Raw genomic sequence first — 18,525 nt, forward strand, 5'->3', positions numbered from 1 at the left:
CTAGAATCACATAAGATAGCTAAATTGTTACGGATCAATAACATTGTCATTGATGTGACCAAACCTTTTTGTCCTTCATCATCTCGTGTCACTAGACATAAGATTAGGAATAGCTGGAGGTAACCGAGGTGCCCTATCATGTCGAATATGACAACCTTTTGCAATCAGCGCTCTCATCCCGGGTGATGACACCGAGATCAACATCAATTGGTCCAAATCAGTCAAGCTCGTCCACCCTAACGTTCCGATCTCCTCGTCAGGAGGAGTCAAACTTCTGCTATACCATCTTGGGATTGCCCCACCCCGCCGATAGCGCCGTGCATGAAGGCTTTCCCGTGACTCGAGACTTCATCTCATCCTTGCTGACCTCCTTCGATCGACTCTGTTCTTTATCCCGCCCATAGCGCCCGGACGAAAGCACCCTGTAGTCGGACAGAGACCTCAACCCATCAATGGAGAACCTAGGAATCGCCCCTCTCGCAGGGTCATCGAGGAGAGCGGGCTATACCCGGCAAAGGCGCGGATGCCTGACTTGCCGTCAAAGGTATGTGGATGCCATCATTGGTTCTCTTACCCGACATCGCTATCATCACAGAGCGTTTCTGACGCTAATGTACTGCAGAAAAAAGAAGTGTGACCAGATCTACCCTGTTTGCAGCCACTGCTCGCGGCTCAACCTGGTCTGCAAGCGTGAACCCCCTCGCCCCCTAAAGTCGTCATCGCCTGCGCCATTGGACACGGCGGCCAGAACCGACTCCGCCATGACAAGAACTCCAAGGATAGATGAGCAACTCCGGGGCATAACACACTTGTGTCAGCCTTTGGGTCTGCCGCTCTCGGAGTCGGGCGATGCAGAGGCTGAGGACCTGATTGGAAGTAGACGAGCCATGTTACGATACTACACGGCAACGTTTGCATTCCTACTCACTACCAATCTGGAGAACAATTGTTTCCTATCTGGTATGTTCCCTCTAAGGCGCATTGACCTTACAACTAGCTAACTTATCCACAAAGTCATTCTTCCTATGGCGTTTGAATGCCCACCCCTCATGTATGCAGTGTTAGCATGGGCCTCATCGCATCTGGCCTTGCGTGATGACAAGTTCAAACCCTTGTCTTTACGCCATCGCGGGTACGCTCTAGCACGTCTCCAAGAGTCAGTTCAACAGAGTCAGCTTTCGACAGAAATGTGCCTCGCAGTCACAATGGTACTCTGCTCGATGGAGTCGATATCAGAGGCAACTGACAGCTGGTATCCCCATCTCACAGGTGCAGCTGCAGCCCTAGTACAGGGGCCAAATTCGACGTGTGACCCGAAGCAGGCTGTGCAGGCCACGTTTGAGGGGAGATGGCTGCTCCGCAATTTTGCGTACCACGATGTCATGATGAGTGTCTCGATGGATCGCCCACCCTTGATTAAAGGGTTCTATTGGGCGGCAGCAGATGAATCTCTACCGGATCCGTACTTTGGATTTGCGTCACGTCTACTGTTTCTCGTGTCTGAGACCAGCGTCCTCAATGCTGATTTTGCAGATGCGAATGCCCTTTTGCAAATTGGCCAAATCATCACTCACGGTGATCGGTCAATCCGGGCACGGAATATTGAGGATGAGCTTCAACGCTGGGTGTGTCCTTCGAACGAGCGCGGCTCACCACTAGCACTACTGGGCGAGGCTTACCGTAACGCCGCACTCATTCATCTATACCGAACCCTGAGGCGCCATGTAAGCGGCTATACTATTGTGCTACAGGCCAAGATAAAGGCATGTGTTGAAGCCATCGTCAAGCTCAGTCGGGAAGTCTCGGAGGGTTGCTTGGTGGAGTGCACACTACTGTTCCCCCTCTTCATGGCTGGAGGAGAAGCCCACGAGATGTCCGAGATTGAGGCTATTCGGGAAAAACTCGGTGACATGATTAAGTGGCGAAAATTCCGCAATGTTGAGGCTTGTCTTGAGATACTTGATGAAGTTTGGCGCCGGAGGGCGGATGGCTCGCGGATGAGTGACCAGGGGCATGTGGATTGGGTAGATATTGTCAAACACAGAGGGTGGAACCTGTCAATATCGTAATATCATTACAATCCTTATTATTGGTCAGTTCAAGAAGCTATTGGCAGTTCATCGGGTCTAAGACTTGCCCCCTCCCCGACCTCGGGCCGCTGTTGGCGCCCAGTTACCCCATGGTTGTGGAATGACTCGATCCACGGATTGCAACGAAAAAATGCCGTCGCAAGAATATTACGAATGATTGCAAGAATTTGCTCAAATTCTAGGTTATAAACCATGAACCGACCTCATTAGGACCACTACTATGACAGAACCACAACACTCCTGCCGCTTCCCATCTTAACCCGACGCTTCTTCTCAACGACAACCCCAATTCACCATGGCAACCGAAAACACCTCCAAGCCTGAAGAGCTCAAAGAGCGTGCCGACCAGGCTGCCATCCCTTATCGCGGGCCACGTCTACCCGCTGTACCTGATGATCTTGTCATCCCTGGCATCTTTGACATCGAATGCGACGAGCGGCTCTGGGTCCCTCAAGCCCCAGATGTTTGGTTCCGCCCTCTTCTATTCAGCGTCTCGGGAGGCTACTTTGTTAACATCCTTCGCGTACGAAGATCTGGCATCCTATCCCGTCATCGCCACGCCGGTGCCGTGCACGCCACCGTACTCAAGGGTCGCTGGCATTATCTCGAACATCCTTGGTGGGCTACTGAGGGCGGCTACGCGTACGAGCCCCCCGGAGATATCCACACGCTCGAGGTGCCGGAAGATGTGAAGGAGATGGTGACGCTTTTCCACGTCACGGGCGCTTATATCTATGTGGACCCTGATGGCAACCCTGTGGGAGTGGAGGATGTGTTCAGTAAGCTGGATAAGGCTAGGAAGCATTATGAAGCTGTTGGACTCGGGGCGAGTTTTGCGGACCAGTTTGTGAGATAGAAAGAAATGTAATTGAAAAACTCCACCCAATAAATTGCACTTGTTTTCTAGCCGGCGTAGCCCAGTACTTGCAAATGTGCCTTGCGCTAAAGCTTCTGATAGAAGTGTTTGCTATCCAACCGCCTTTTCTAACATGTCCCCCCATTGGACCCAAGAACACCACCACTGTTTGCGGTCGGATTCCCACTTCTGTTTCTTTGTTTGAAGTTGTTCCAAGCTTCGAAACGTCTTGACGTCCCTCTGTTTCTCGATATCTGAATGAGAGAACCAGGTTCCGTGCAACCCATAAGGCACACGCTGCGGGAGCGTAATCCTTGCAATGACATTCCGCATACTCTTGGCATCCAGGATCCAGAGCTCGGACACGGCTGAGGTAGGGCATTCGCCAGACAGGTTCAGCTGAGACTCGTCAAAAACATAGAAGAGGAGATATCCGCCGTCTTCTTCGTCCGATGATGACCTGGGAATAAAACGTGGCTCTTGGGCAAAGTGATTCGTTGGAAGGCGAAAGCATTGGATGGGATCATCCTTGTTGTCTTCGTCGATTATTTCCCTGACTGTTCGCTCATCTACACACCCTTTGACAGGCGTGATATGCATGTCCTTTCCTTTTTGAATGAGCCTCTTGGAGTCGATCTTGGCTATAACATTAATCTTGACGGCTTTTCCAAGGGCAACACCAAAGCAGGATGATGATGTGGTGCACCCGTATATGTAGCGAGCTTGTTGCATTTCGCAGTCTGGACGGACAGATGGAAATTCGAAGGGTATTGCCGACAGGGCCCATTCATGAGAAACTTGATTCTTCCCTGTTGTGGATAGGTCAAACTCGTAATAATACAGGCGGCATTGGTCGTTGTCTTCAGACGCGTGAGCTGAGGGGCAATTAGGAGCGTTTGGTGTTGAGGTGGATGATTCGAGAACTGGACCTTTCTCGTAATGACACATTGTCCCTAGCGGCCCGTGGAGATTTTCTTTAATGGAGCGAGTCTCCTCAAGCTCGATATTCTCGGTGTTGCTCAAGACATTTGGAGGGGCAATATTACCAGCGCTGTAAATGAGAGTAGCCGAGGTCATCCGACACGCCAAGAGGTTAACAGACGCCACTTTGCGTTCCACGATTGTATCCCATGCGTTCGCTGTATGAAAGATACAGCAGGCCGGACTGGTGAACCATCGCACATCGTCTGGCTTATGTCGAGGAAAGACGCCGAACCGAGAGGGTTTTGATGAGTCGTAAGATACCACTTCCCTATTCCTCAGTAAGTTTAGAGGGTCTAGAGATAGTGGCAAGTCCATAATGATGGTTTGCGTATGTGAAGCCCCAAAGTCGTGCATCATCCTCGCTCCAGATACTCCGGCCACCGGTTCATTGATAAGTTTGAGTTTGGGAGTGTTGCTGTTGTTCGAGAGGCTACTTGGAATCACCGAGTAGTGAACAAAAGGAGGCACAAATGTGTTGTGATAGAGTAGCATTTCGCCCGTCCTGTCGTCCACCTTTGGATGCCCGGTCGTCCATTCCTTCAAAAAGCTCAAGGCGCCGTTGCCCCCGAACCGACGGGCGTCTAACTGGGACTCGACGCCTTCCGGCTCGCCTTCGGCCTGAACACCATCAAACCAACCCACAGTATCCAAGGAAGGAAGTTGGATGCGCATTGGCGGACCACTTTCGCAGGTGGCCAGGGCTCTGCCGTCGTGATAGAGTATAGACGTATTCGCAACGCTGATGCGTTTTATCGCCTGCTGTGAAGCAGGGAGATGCGAAAGAAAGACCAAGAATACGGTCCGTAACACAGATAGTATAATTTGAAACAGGGTTGAGAGGGGATTGACGAGGGTTGTTATGCTTGGCATGATTGGTGATGAGACTGCTGTTGTCTTCTTAGACAAATAAAGGTCGGTTAAGATGAATTGGTTGACAAATTTAGGTATGATGCGGCCATCATTTGGAGATATTCTCCCGAAAGCAACACCAGATAGCATCCCATCACCATCGAACCAATGTGCATCTCTGCCAAGGTCTTCATGGCCCACTGGGTTGCCACCGTTGCGAACGTACTGGCCCCCTTGCAGCTCTGGCGGAATATTTCCCGTGTAAACGCATGGCGTTCATGGGGTTGTTTGTTGAACAGGTGCAAAGTTTCCAGAAAGATAGCTGTTCAGGGTAAGCATTTGTTTATCGTGATAGGCTGATCGCGCTTACGGGTGCCGTTGAGACTGTCGTTCTTTAGTTGAAGGGAACATAGCAGGGAGAATCTGAGATGAGATCACAGTAGCAGAAGCAATCAGTCACATGACTTTAGACTACCTATTGATCAAAAGGCCGATTGTTTTCATTGCCGTCTCTTCCCAACTTCCTCCAACGCATAGCTTCAGCTAACACTATGATCACTCCATTGTCAAGACTCATCATCCGGATATCCCGCTTACACCACGATGGTTTCCGCACCCTCTCACGGCGAGTGAACTCACCACTCATCACCACCCGGCCCAATCAATGACCAACCCTCCTGTTATTGAAAATCCCGCAGGCTTGGCGGTTGATGACAGGTACACTGTCTCGCAATGTCTCACAAGATCCCGAAGTGCTGACGTCAACGACTCCCGACATCGGGAGAAGCGGCACAGCCACTGGCAAACGGCTTTAAGCGTAAAGTTTGTTTCTTCGCCATCCTTAGCTTCTCGAGAATCTTCAAATTACCTCATTTCTTTACGTCGTTTGTAAAGTTCTTCAGCTGTGGCTGCAACGGCCGTTTCTTTCCAAAATGGTGTGGGACTATGCTTTGGTGTAGGTGCCCTAATCCCCTTGCCATTAGTGTTATTCGTTGACCCCTCATCAGGCATGTCAAGTACACAATTCCCGTTGGAATTTGTCTTGCTCTCGTTTATAGGCCGCTACTATCGCGAATGGACATTTACAAGATTGGGTTTCTCATAGCGGTAGGCAACACTCTCCACTAGTCGACACAAAGCCTCATCGTAACACTTGTGCTAGGCAGCAGTGGTTTCAACCATGTATGTCGATTGAATGATTTTAATAGTGGTCTACTGACTTGGAAGTCCGTGGGATTCATACCTCATCAGGCATAGGATCTGGACATATCCTCCAGGCGCCATCGTCGGCCCAACTCTCCGGGACATTCCAGCAGAAGAAGTTTTCTTTTTCTTTATCCAAACCTTCAATACTTCACTACTGTACCTCATTCTGACTAAAACTACGTTGCATCCTATCTATCTATCCAGAGGACGTAGTTTCCATAAAATCATAGGTCAGGCCATACTTGTGGTTGCAATTCTATACAGCCTAGCAGCAGTTCACAATGGAGGAGAACGCACCTACCTGGGCCTCATATTGATTTGGGCTTGCCCTTTCACCCTCTTACTATGGTTCGTCGGCAGGCCTTTCAACCCTATCTGTTGTACTAACCCCCGCTAGGAGTCTTGCTTCTGACTTCCTGGTCCACCTACCCTTGACCAGTACCGTGATACCTATTCTACTGCCAACCTTATATCTGTGGATGGTTGATACGTTTGCTCTACGTCGCGGAACATGGAGCATATCTTCTGGGACCAAGCATGGCATTGAATTATGGAGGGGACTGGATATTGAGTAGATGCCCAAATTCTTACCCGGTGTTCTAGTACTCATTCTCACTAGGGAAGCCATCTTTTTTCTATTGACAAACACCATGATTGTCTTCGGACAGGTGGCTTTCGACAATTCGCTCGCCATCCTAGACACGTTTCCTGAGAGATTCAGAGACTACACTAGGCTTCCAAGTCCGCCTCTCCTCATCCAAGCACTTCTCTTACCCAAAGCCAAGTACGACAGAGAACGCATCACTGGGCTTGTCAACGCAACTACTCTTTTAAGTAAGAAAAGTCGGAGTTTCTACCTCGCCAGTGGAGCCTTCGAGGGTAAACTTCGAATAGATCTCATCCGTCTCTACGCATTCTGTAGGGCCGCCGATGATCTAGTCGACGAAGCGACATCCACTGAAGAAGCGACATTGTGGATCGAGAGGCTAGAGCGATTCTTACAGCTTGCGTCTGGCCAGAAATCATCAAATTCCGAACTTGATGACTATGTCAGAGAAAGATTCCCGGAACCAATTCAGCAGGCATTGCTACAGCTACCAACGGATTATCTTCCAAGCCAGCCCCTACACGATCTGTTGAAAGGATTTGAGACTGACTTGCTCTTTTCTACAATCTACCCAATAGCAACTACGGAAGATCTGGACTTGTACGCAAGCCATGTGGCAGGAACAGTTGCAGAACTTTGCAATTGCCTCATACTTTGGCACTATTCCTCCTCTTCATCGGAAGAGTCACGGAGCCGCATTCTGAATGGGGGCGTGCAAATGGGGATCGCTCTCCAATACGTCAATATGGCACGAGACATTGCAGTGGACGCCGGCATGGGCCGAGTCTACATTCCAAGTTCATGGTTGCAAGAATCGAACTTAGAGGCTCGAGATATGGTTCAAAACCCATCCGGTCCTACCGTCGACAGTTTACGTCAAAGGCTCCTTGATCGTGCCTTTGCGAAATATGAACTGGCTCGTGGGGCTATCGATGAGCTTCCTCCTGAGGTGAGAGGGCCGATCCGAGTTGCCGTGGAAAGCTACATGGAGATTGGGCGAGTGTTGAGAGAATCGGGTTATTCCGTTCGGGATGGGAAAGCCACTGTTCCCTTGTGGAGGAGGATCAAGGTTGCATGGTCAGCGTTGAACCAGTAGAATCCTGCTTGGAGTCTGCGACAAGCCACCAACAAGAGCTGGTCAGATAGCGGCCATCACTCGTCCTGTCTCTTATCATTTGAGTCAAGAACTACACGGTTGAACATGGACAACTCGCCTTATCAAGGCTTATGTGATACAGCCACATGCTAAGGGGAGGGGTTGGTGAGACATGCAAGGATGGTGGGTCGAGGAACGAAAATGGAGGACGTCATTGACTGCCTCGTCGTGTTACACAAAGAAAGTACTTATGCTTATTCTAATATTCGCTGAGGCATTTACACTCTTTATCGTCAAATGGAAGAACCAAAGTCTAAGGCAAAGTCCGTGATTGTAATTGGTATGCATCCCCGGGCCCCTTTGCGAGTTACGATGTCACTACTGACTAGCGGGTTCGCCTAGGTGCCGGTGTTGGAGGAGTTGCCACGGCTGCACGACTAGCAAAGGCCGGCTTCAAGGTGACGGTTCTGGAAAAGAACGACTTTACCGGTGGGAGATGTTCTCTGATCAACCATGATGGCTACGTGAGTTGGCCCTCGAAACTAGTTATCATCCGGCTTGCTAACAGTCGAAGCGCTTTGACCAAGGTCCATCACTACTGCTTCTCCCTCAATTCTTCCACGAGATCTTCCGTGATCTTGGGACTTCACTCTCATCCGAAGGGATTGAGCTACTCAAGTGTGAGCCAAACTACAACATTTGGTTTGGCGATGGCTCTTCCTTTGAGCTTTCCACAGATCTCACGAAGATGAAGAAGTCGATCGAGGCGATTGAAGGCAAGGATGGCTTTGAACGTTATCTCTCGTTTCTACAAGAGTCACATCGACATTACGAGATCAGCGTCGCCTATGTACTTCGAAGGAACTTTTCATCCTTTCTCAACATGGCAAGGCCGGAGATGCTGTTGAATCTTTTGGCTCTTCATCCCTTCCAGAGCATATGGACTCGAGCCAGCAAGTATTTCTGGACCGAAAGGCTAAGAAGAGTGTTCACATTCGGGACTATGTACATGGGCATGAGTCCGTTTGATGCGCCGGCGACGTATAGCTTGTTGCAGTACACAGAGTTGGCAGAGGGAATTTTGTACCCACAAGGCGGGTTCCATAGAGTGAGTGCGCGAGACTGTTTCCCCTCTTCAAAAGGCTGACTAGTTGCACAGGTTGTAGAATGCCTTGTTAAGGTCGGCGAGCGACTGGGCGTGGAATACCGCTTGTCCACTTCAGTACAATCCATTTCCATCGACAAAGCCACGCAGAAAACCAACGGAGTCATCCTTGAAGACGGAACCCTCCTACCGGCAGACATCGTAGTCTCAAATGCGGACCTTGTCTACACTTACAATAATCTTCTACCGGAAACCTCCTATGCGCGGTCTCTGTCCAAACGGGAGGCATCCTGCAGCAGCATCTCATTTTACTGGTCGATTTCGAAGGTAATTCCGAAACTTCGGGCTCACAATATCTTTCTTGCAGACGAATACCGAGAGTCCTTTGACAGTATCTTCAAGAAACATCTGATCCCGGTGGAGCCGTCTTTCTATGTCAACGTTCCTTCACGGGTGGATCCGTCGGCCGCCCCAGAAGGCAAAGACTCCATTGTCGTGTTAGTTCCCGTGGGTCACCTGCTATCGGACAAGTCAGGAACACACAGGGGCATATCCAAGCCAGCCAATAGCGCGGAAGATACCGTCAGCACAGATCAAGACTGGGACTCGATGGTATCACTTGCCCGCGAAACGATAATTGCAACCATTCAATCCCGAATTGGCGTGGACCTTTCCCCTCTCATCAAGCACGAAATCATCAACACCCCATACACGTGGAAAGACAAGTTCAACCTGGACAAGGGAGCCATCCTGGGATTAAGTCACTCCTTCTTCAATGTCCTTTCTTTCCGACCCGGGACTCAGCATTCACAGTTCAAGAACCTGTACTTTGTTGGGGCAAGCACACATCCAGGAACTGGAGTTCCAATCTGTCTTGCTGGAAGCAAAATCGTTGCTGAACAGATTCTTGAAAACGCAGGGTTCTCCGACGGTGAGATACCATGGCTTGCAGTGCACAATGAGAGGGGGCGGGGTGAGCTTGATAGGATGCAGGGCCAATATTTCCTTGGCATACGAGGCACATGGTTCATTGCTTTGATTGTGGGACTCATGGTAGCTTATTGTTCCGGATTTGTTCACTAGAAAAGCGGAAGGAGCATTCAGTGACAGTGCATCTATTCCATTTCTCAAGAATTAGCCAATATTGAATTATTAAGGATAGTTATTACAGTAATGAGACGCTGCTCAAATTCCATCTACCAACCCTCCATACCCAGTCCAATCGGTTTGATCCTATCGTAACTTACAATGGGTGCCCAATGTCATGGTTGGGCTTGGACATGTGTTGGGCAGTATCGTGTTCTTTGATATTGTGCACGATCTCCAATTAGAGACGCCATTAATGTCAACAATGCGTTGGGCAGCAAAGCTTTTGAGGAGAGAGACCTGTGCGCTGGCATGTTTCTCGTTGGGCTTCAGTTGCACTGCAATTTTAACCCGCCCCCAGGGATTATCAACCCCGTGAAGTCAACACCACAACTTCCACCACGACAGATAATATTGGAATTAACGATAAGTGCCGTTCTCGATGGCATGAAAATTGAGTTTCCAGCTGATTTCACATTATCTTCAAAGACATAGGCCCACTGGCCCTGTACTACGCAATACGTAACTAGTAGTAAGGAGGTACCGACACTGAATTGGTGGTGTGGCAGTCTCCGGTCATCAACGTCATGGATTCCATCCCATCTCGACAGTCTCTCGAGGAAGTCAAACTTTCCAATACTATGACGAGTCGACCGGCAACGTTTCTGCGCAACCGTTATTTCCATCCTCGCGCAAGATGCCGACTGTGCCGAAATGACCAAGAAAATGAAGTCATCCTTCTTTAGTCAGTTGAGCAGTAGAACAGCTTATACAACAAGAGCCCTTTTCTGCCAATAATTTATCTACATTATTATTCACTAATGCTCATGCTCTTAGCATTCACTATTCGACTACACCTACTTCTAATCAACCATATCTGAGGACATCTTCATCATGACTTCTCAAATCTTTCCACGTAGAAACGATGCGCTCAACGTCAACCGTAAGCTCATCAGATCATCTACTTTCACACCTGCTAACAGCTTTTTCAGCTGACACTGTCAATGGTCAAAGCAGTGATATCAATCTTACCACTCGTGGCTCTGATTGGTACTGGGCTGTTTGCGCCGTGATGACGGTTGCTACGATCGCCTTCATCGGGACTGCCTGGACCAAGCCAAGAACTGATCGGATATTTCACTACATCACGGGAGGTATCACCATGATTGCTGCTATTTCTTACTTTTCAATGGCTTCCAATCTGGGTTGGACTCCTATCGCTGTTCAATTCCGGCGCAGCGATCATAGAGTGGCTGGCGTCTATCGTGAAATCTTCTATGTGCGATACATTGACTGGTGAGTTGTCAATGGACACGGATACAGCTACAATACTGACCATGAAATAGGTTCATCACCACCCCCCTTCTGCTCATGGATTTGTTACTCACGGCTGGTATGCCATGGCCTACCGTGCTGTGGGTTATCCTTGTTGACTGGGTCATGATCGTCACTGGGCTTGTGGGCGCCCTTGTCAAGAGCTCGTACAAATGGGGCTACTTCGCTTTCGGTTCGTCATCCCCTGTTGTAATTCCAATGCCACCATGGGCGTATTGAAGAAACATTGTTAACTCGCCAACACAGGTTGTGCTGCACTGGCCTACATCGTCTATCAACTTGCCTGGGAAGCTCGCATCCACGCCAACCGAATTGGAAATGATGTCGGCCGCGTCTTTCTCGCTTGCGGCACCATCACGCTTATTGTGTGGATCTGCTATCCCATCGCATGGGGCGTTTGCGAGGGTGGCAACATCATTGCGCCCGACTCTGAGGCTGTATTTTACGGAATCTTGGATCTCCTCGCAAAGCCAGTTTTCGGTGCCATCCTCCTCTGGGGTCATCGGAACATTGACCCCGCCCGTCTCGGACTCAGAATTAGAGACGTTACCGAAGGCCCAGTTTATCCCGAGGGTCCGGGTGCGCAAAAGAGGAGTGTCAATGAGCCGGCTGTTGGAGCAGGGGCAAATGGTACTCAGAACCCTGCTGACGTTCCAGTCACCGGTACTACCGCAGCTTGAGCTTCCTGGCTCAACAAGATTCGCTACCTAAGTTCGCAATCCGCTATAATTAGAACGTTATACGCATTCTGGATAAGGGACGCTGAAGTTGCGGTCTGGTCAGCGGTCAAGGGACAACATATGCTAAGTTTCAATTGTACTCTCACTCTAAAATTTCTTCAATTAACGACGTCATTATTCCAACAAATTGTCTTTCCCTTGCCTCCATAATCATCAATTGAGATTGTTGTCAATTGTGCGTTGTTATGTTCTAACCTCCACACTCATTTCGCCTCCTTTCACAATGTTGGCATAGTCAAACACGTCAGCAAGCCTCGCTGTTTGGGTGTCAATTCAAGTATTATATCAATCCAAGGATTGCCCAAATCGTATCCACCTTGTGCAACCTCATTGACCAATACTTGAGGTTCATGGTTCAGAAATTTTAGTGACGTTTCGTCAGTCGCCTCATTTAGACAAAACTGCATGTCATTCGCTGCAAGTCAATAGATTTGAGGTAATGAGCCCCTGTGAGTCACATCACTGGTTCACGGCCAAGTCAGTGGCAGACGTGTCATTTGGCAACTGGGGCAACGTCTCGTGACACGATGGCAAGGGTCCGATTCGCTAAATCCAAACATAAACCCAACCTGGCCCGTCGATCCAGCCTAACCTGATAGACCCATTATGCACGTTTTCTTGTTCTGTTTTCTTCTTTGCGCAGATACCCTCAATAAAGTACCATCGATCTTTCATCTTCTCGGCAGTTCATAGGATTCAGCTGCATCGACTAGGGGTCCTTCTACTCATTCTCCTTTCACCAATCATCTCATTCACAAGTCAGTACCCAATGATCCTCAAACAAAACACCCGCTCATATGCGCAGACTATGCAGTCGTCAACATTACCCCGGACACGGAAACCCGATGTCCTTTACTTTGCCTATGGAAGCAATCTCCATGTTGCCCAGATGGCCAAGCGATGTCCTTCCAGCGTCTTCATCGGCACGGGGACACTCGCGGGCTATAGGTGGCAGATCAATGAGCGTGGAGTGGCCAATGTGGTCCCTGCGGACGACTCCTCAGTCGAGGGCCTTGTATACCTTGTCAATGCCCGGGACGTGAGGGCGTTGGACCGCTCGGAAGGCGTGGCCAGAAAGTTGTACCAAAAGCACATGTTGGAAATCGTCCTCCAGCGCCACAGACAATACTCCTCGTTCACATCCGCACGCTTAGCCCATGTGCTTGAAGAATCATCCAACTCACCAGATCAATTTTACGGCCAACCATTGCAGTCAACGGACGCAAACTCGGACTCGGATCCGGAGGGATCTCTCCGTCGACATGGTCCTCCAAGCCAACGACAACAGAGGCCATATCGCCCTCTGGACGTCAAAGCTCTGGTCTACGTCAGCGAGAACTACACAACCGATGGTACGATTCGAGAAGAATACATCGCACGCATGCGAAACGCTGTGTCCAATGCTAGCACCCTTGGAGTCTCACATTCATTCCTCGACAAATACATTGTCCCTCACCTAAAGCCCGACGATGAAGAACCAGCCACACCGGACCAGATCCAAGAGAAGGATCAGGAGGAGAAGCAGCAAGAGGAGAAGCAAGAGGATAACAGGGAGGAGGAGAAGGCAAGCGAATCGCCAGACACTGCCGCCAGTAACGACGTTACCACCAGCAACACAGCCGACAAGTCTTCCGGGCAGACAAAGGACACTCAGGATGCCCAAAGAGAAGGCCGGTTTGACGCTGTAATAGTCGGTGCCTGTGTCTTGGCTACCGCAGGGTGGTGTTCGATGACTCTCCTCTAGTGCCAGGTTGAGTTCCAAGGCTCGGAAATCCGGGCTGGTTTTGATATAGATTAATACTTCCTTTTGTGGCTATAGAGGAAAAAGAATTGATTCGGGTTTGGGGTTTTGGGGGGGTTCTAAGGATGATATCAGACATTAACATATGGGTCGTGGGTTTTGGTTTGTTATACGGATAGGCAGCTATATAGAATGAGCTCTCAACAGCATCTCTTCAATCATAGTACTTTCTTACTACTTTGAGGCAAGGTGCAAGTAGAATCAAAGGTTTCATGTCCAATACCTGACGATCAAAGACGATGGACTCAATGTCTGATGCTCACACCGACCTGAACGCCTTTGCTAATGGCCGTTGCAGCAAAGGCTCAAGTCGCAGAATTAGCCCTTCATGACCGTTGGACTGGACTACTCGCCACTAGCCCTGCCACTCTCTCAGTCCGTCTTAAGAGTGTCCAGCTAACCAGTAGTACCGATGAAAACCACCTCAACAGCAGCAAAAGCTGCCACAGCTGCAAAAACCTCTCCCTTCTTTGCTCCGGGATAAAACGACATCACAACAGAAAAGATAGTAGTGAAAACAATGACTAGCCCGATTCTAACTAGCATCCTTTTCACAAAATACAAGACTAGAATCATCAAGGTTGGGAGAAGAGAGGCAAGGGCAGCCGTTATACCGTCGCTGACGGCTTGCAGCCTTTCATCGTCATACTTGCGTATGCGCGGTACCGCCGCCGTAGAGGACTGGCTTGTCTGTAGCCCAAGTCAGTGTCTGATTTAAACGAGCTTGGCAGGAAATATCACCTTGTTGAACCTTCTTTGAATCTTCTTCAAGGATTCAGCGAAGAAGTGATAAATATCCAACAATATCCCACGGACCAAGGATGATATTCTGTCGCCGCTAGCTATGGGGGTAACGCTCACGTACTCGTCTCGTGATTGCATCTCCCAGATTGTGCTTTCGGTTCCAAGCGGAAAATACTCCCCGCCGCCAGCACCTTCCAACCACAGGCGGATAAACTCCAAGGGACGTTTCTCTGGGGATGGTAGGCTTTGAACGGCCCCAGTGGCCGAGAGTGAAGTGTCTAGTTTATCGGCGTCAGTTTATGTAACTCTTTAAGAGACTTTTACCTACTGTACTCGTTGAGCTTCTCTCCAATCTGCTGCAACAGTTCATACTGTTCAAAATCCTTCCCTTGTTCTGCACATCGCTTGAGCAAAAAGAAGTTTCTCGAATAGTCCTTTTTATCGGGGTCATCCGACTGTTGGTCTTCTTGGATAACTTCGAGAAGCTCATCTTCCAATGAGTGGAGTTCTGCCTGGAGTCTGAGTAGATGAAGCATGTTGAGCTGCCTGAACCGCCGAAATATGGCGGTTCTTGGAGAATCGCCCATTAATTTGGCCAACTTCGGATATCCTGACTCGGTCGGGGTGTCTTGCCTGTTTTGTTCTACATCTTGAGGTTGATTTGGATCCATCACTGTGGCACACTCTTTTCAAGAATATGCCTTACCTCGCTTGATTTTGGTCGGGTATGCATGCGGTGTCACGACTATGATATAGGCTAGGCGGGGAAATATAATAGAAATACTCTAACTAAGCAAGGGACCGAAGGGACTAAGCATCGCCCGCACCGGTCTAGGGACTAAACATTAAAAATATTAGTCTTTACCCTAGACTAAACCTAGAGGATATTAGTCTAAGGATTAACTATAAGTATATAGAATATACTTATTATACTTTTCCTATATAATAGCTATCTTAGCTATTAATATAACTTAATTATACTTAATACCTTTAAGTATATTATTAGATATAATATTATATTACCCTTTAAGGCTATATAATATAATCTAATATTAATATAAATTAATATAACTAGTTTATCCCTTAAGAATTACCCTCTCGTTATATATTAATAGCTCTTATTTATTAAATTACTTATATTACCTTAAATAATACTAAATATAATAGCTACTTAGGCTACTCTTAGTATTAATTACTAATAAGTCTTATTAATTAATTAATTATTTATTTTTATTATATTAGCTTAGGCTAATCTTAATAATAATAAGGAAATAAATAATAATAATAAAAAGATTAAATAACTTTAAGCTTAGGTTATAGTAATAACTACTAAAATAAATAAGCTTAGGGGACTTATTAATTATATAGCTACTAATTAGTAAGTCTAGAATTAATAATATTAAGATAATATCTAGCTTATTAATAATATAGCTATTATAGCTATAAAGGGTAAGGATATTAGAGAAATCTTAAAGTTAGAATTATTAGAGAAATTTAATAATATTATATATAAATTACTTACTTTTTTTATATAATTATACGCTTTTATAGTATATTACTTAACTTAATTTAAATACGAGTCTAGCTATATCTAATATACTATAAGATAATTTATTAAGTATATTACTATATAGTTCGAACTTAATATAAAAGAATACCTTAATACTCCTTTTACCTAACTCTTATTCTATACCTATAAACTCTATACTAATTATATTAAATTTAAAGCTACCTTATAATAGGCCTTTAGAACTATCGATAAGAAGGCATAAATAGAATAAGAAATTAAGGTATTTAATTAAACTCAGTTTACCTTAGAATATAATATAAAATATCTCTAACTCGCCTTAAAGCTAGGATAAGATTAATAATTACTTATATTACTTTTCTTTAATAAACTTAAGAAAAATATATAAGCTAAACTCTATAAAGAAGATTAACCTAATAACCTTATTAATTATATCGGCCGAGCGGTTAAGATCGATAACTAATAGTTCTCCTGGAAGAAACTCTAGAGCCCCCGACATAGATAATAAGTCCTAGCTACTCACGATAAGATCAAATAGATAGCCAAGGAGGGATTTAATTTCTTAATATATAAAGGAAATAATAATAATAAATAATAATATAAAGATATATGACTATACTTATAAAAGAATTAAGGATTAACCGATTAGCTATTATAAGATTATATTAATTATATTCGATGCGGTAACCTTAATAAGGCCTACTTAAAATCGCTAAAAGAACCCTACTAAGGAAGCAGAAGTATAGACAATATAGCTATAGAAGCTAGCTACTAGGAGTAATAGGATAGCCTATAAGATAATTATAACTATAAAGCCTATATAAATAGCGAGTATAAATATAATTACTTTAATTATACTATAGTAATATTAAAAAATTAGATACCCTATCTAATATAGGGCAATAGATAGATAAATATAGGAATAAATTACCTAAGAAAGCCCTCTACTTTATAAATAGAGGATATAAGCGATAATACCTAGAATTAAAAGTATAAGTTAAGGAAGAATAATTAAATACTTTAGTGAATAATAGAGCTAAGTAGAATTATTTTAACTTAATAGCGGCGAATAAGCTTAAGTTACTATAGAGGCATAAATATAAGCCCTATATAATATATAACCTTAAAGGAATACCTTTTAATTATAATAATAGAGTTATTAATTATAAGATTAATTACCTTAAGGTTCTTATTAAAGGAAAGAACTAAGGAATCTTATTTAATATTATATTAAATTAGAGCTATAATCTTATACTTAGGTACTTATAATTATAATACTTTAACTTATATTTTAATTAAAGAATTAGCTAGATATTCTCTTATAATACTAAGATATCCTCTATATTAAATAATAATTTAGATTAGAAATCTTAAACTTTTATTAATAATAAAGAAGTTAAGTAAAAATAAATATAAAATACCTCTTTACTTATAGGGATAAAATATAAATATTATAATAAATAGAAATAATAATAATAAAAGATAATTATATAAATTATATAATAATTCTATATACTTAAGAAAGATCTTAAGAGACTAAAGAAAAAAAACCTAGAAGAAAAATAACTTAAGAATATACTATAGAAGTATAGAATCTATAAGAAACTCTTCGTAAAAGAACTTAAAATAAGCCTATTAGAATATATCTTATATAACCTTAAAATTAAGTTTATTAATAGGAAGTAACCTAGTCTTAATAAACTTTACCTATTTAATAAAATATAATTTTTAATATTAAAGAAATATATTAAAGATATAATATAGAAAGGATATATTAGGGAAAGTAAATTATCTATTAAATACCCTATTATATTTATTTTAAAGAAAAATAATAAGCTCTAACTTTATATTAATTTCTAAATACTTAATATTATTATAATTAAGGATTATATATTATTACCCCTTATTAGCGAATTAAAGGATTAATTTTTTAAAATAAAATACTTTATTATATTTAACCTTAAAGGAGCTTATAACCTTACTTAAATTAAAGAAAGATATAAATAAAAAACTACTTTTTATACTAAGTATAGACTATTTAAGTACCTTATTATACCTTTTAGACTTACTAATATACTTACTATATTTTAATAAATAATTAATAATATATTATAAGAATATCTAGATATATTTATTATATATTACCTAGATAATATTTTTATCTTCTCTTAAATAGAAAAAAAATATATAGAATATATCTATAAGCTATTATAAATATTATAAAATACTAACTTATTAATAAAACCTAAGAAAAATAAATTTTATATCTTAGAAATAAAATTCCTCGGATATATTATCTCTTATAATAAGATATATATAGACCTTAAGAAAGTCTTAGTAATTAAAGACTAAAAGGAGCTAATTAATATTAAGGAAATATAAGCCTTCCTTAGATTTATTAATTATTATTATAAGTTTTTTAAAGTATTTAAGAAGAGAGTTATATTATTAATAGAACTTATAAAAAAAGATAAAATCTTTATATTTAAGGATAAAAT

General features: G+C 44.3%; 8 protein-coding genes across 8 annotated transcripts; 6 read left to right on the forward strand and 2 right to left on the reverse strand.

Annotated features, from left to right (window-relative positions):
• Positions 1-452: 452 nt before the first annotated feature.
• Positions 453-2,069, forward strand: NECHADRAFT_86773 (uncharacterized protein; the record flags this gene model as incomplete). The annotated part of the gene is made up of 4 exons (XM_003042729.1): positions 453-544; positions 623-960; positions 1,060-1,625; positions 1,752-2,069. The coding sequence occupies 4 exons, from the start codon at positions 453-455 to the stop codon at positions 2,067-2,069; spliced, it is 1,314 nt and encodes a 437-aa protein (XP_003042775.1).
• Positions 2,070-2,385: 316 nt separating this feature from the next.
• NECHADRAFT_86774 (uncharacterized protein) lies at positions 2,386-2,946 on the forward strand (the record flags this gene model as incomplete). The annotated part of the gene is made up of 1 exon (XM_003042730.1): positions 2,386-2,946. One exon carries the CDS (start codon positions 2,386-2,388, stop codon positions 2,944-2,946), a length of 561 nt encoding a protein of 186 aa, XP_003042776.1.
• Positions 2,947-3,057: 111 nt separating this feature from the next.
• Positions 3,058-5,055, reverse strand: NECHADRAFT_52046 (uncharacterized protein; the record flags this gene model as incomplete). The annotated part of the gene is made up of 1 exon (XM_003042808.1): positions 3,058-5,055. A coding segment is annotated over one exon (1,998 nt), but the record flags the coding sequence as incomplete, so codon positions are not given.
• Positions 5,056-5,778: 723 nt separating this feature from the next.
• NECHADRAFT_52106 (uncharacterized protein) lies at positions 5,779-7,688 on the forward strand (the record flags this gene model as incomplete). Its single annotated transcript, XM_003042731.1, has 4 exons — positions 5,779-5,906; positions 6,007-6,333; positions 6,383-6,556; positions 6,605-7,688. Coding segments are annotated over 4 exons (1,713 nt in total), but the record flags the coding sequence as incomplete, so codon positions are not given.
• Positions 7,689-7,985: 297 nt separating this feature from the next.
• On the forward strand, positions 7,986-10,337 carry NECHADRAFT_97347 (uncharacterized protein; the record flags this gene model as incomplete). Its single annotated transcript, XM_003042732.1, has 6 exons — positions 7,986-8,028; positions 8,091-8,212; positions 8,263-8,796; positions 8,848-9,304; positions 9,386-9,724; positions 10,288-10,337. The coding sequence occupies 6 exons, from the start codon at positions 7,986-7,988 to the stop codon at positions 10,335-10,337; spliced, it is 1,545 nt and encodes a 514-aa protein (XP_003042778.1).
• A 436-nt stretch (positions 10,338-10,773) lies between these two features.
• On the forward strand, positions 10,774-11,894 carry NECHADRAFT_97348 (uncharacterized protein; the record flags this gene model as incomplete). The annotated part of the gene is made up of 4 exons (XM_003042733.1): positions 10,774-10,822; positions 10,872-11,175; positions 11,226-11,386; positions 11,461-11,894. The coding sequence occupies 4 exons, from the start codon at positions 10,774-10,776 to the stop codon at positions 11,892-11,894; spliced, it is 948 nt and encodes a 315-aa protein (XP_003042779.1).
• Positions 11,895-12,723: 829 nt separating this feature from the next.
• Positions 12,724-13,698, forward strand: NECHADRAFT_86778 (uncharacterized protein; the record flags this gene model as incomplete). The annotated part of the gene is made up of 1 exon (XM_003042734.1): positions 12,724-13,698. The coding sequence occupies one exon, from the start codon at positions 12,724-12,726 to the stop codon at positions 13,696-13,698; it is 975 nt and encodes a 324-aa protein (XP_003042780.1).
• A 468-nt stretch (positions 13,699-14,166) lies between these two features.
• On the reverse strand, positions 14,167-15,110 carry NECHADRAFT_8348 (uncharacterized protein; the record flags this gene model as incomplete). Its single annotated transcript, XM_003042809.1, has 3 exons — positions 14,167-14,445; positions 14,497-14,777; positions 14,828-15,110. Coding segments are annotated over 3 exons (843 nt in total), but the record flags the coding sequence as incomplete, so codon positions are not given.
• Between the last annotated feature and the right edge of the window lie 3,415 nt (positions 15,111-18,525).

This window comes from Fusarium vanettenii, assembly GCF_000151355.1.
Source record: "Fusarium vanettenii 77-13-4 chromosome 11 genomic scaffold NECHAsca_32_chr11_3_0, whole genome shotgun sequence".
In the NCBI taxonomy this organism is placed as follows: domain Eukaryota; kingdom Fungi; phylum Ascomycota; class Sordariomycetes; order Hypocreales; family Nectriaceae; genus Fusarium; species Fusarium vanettenii.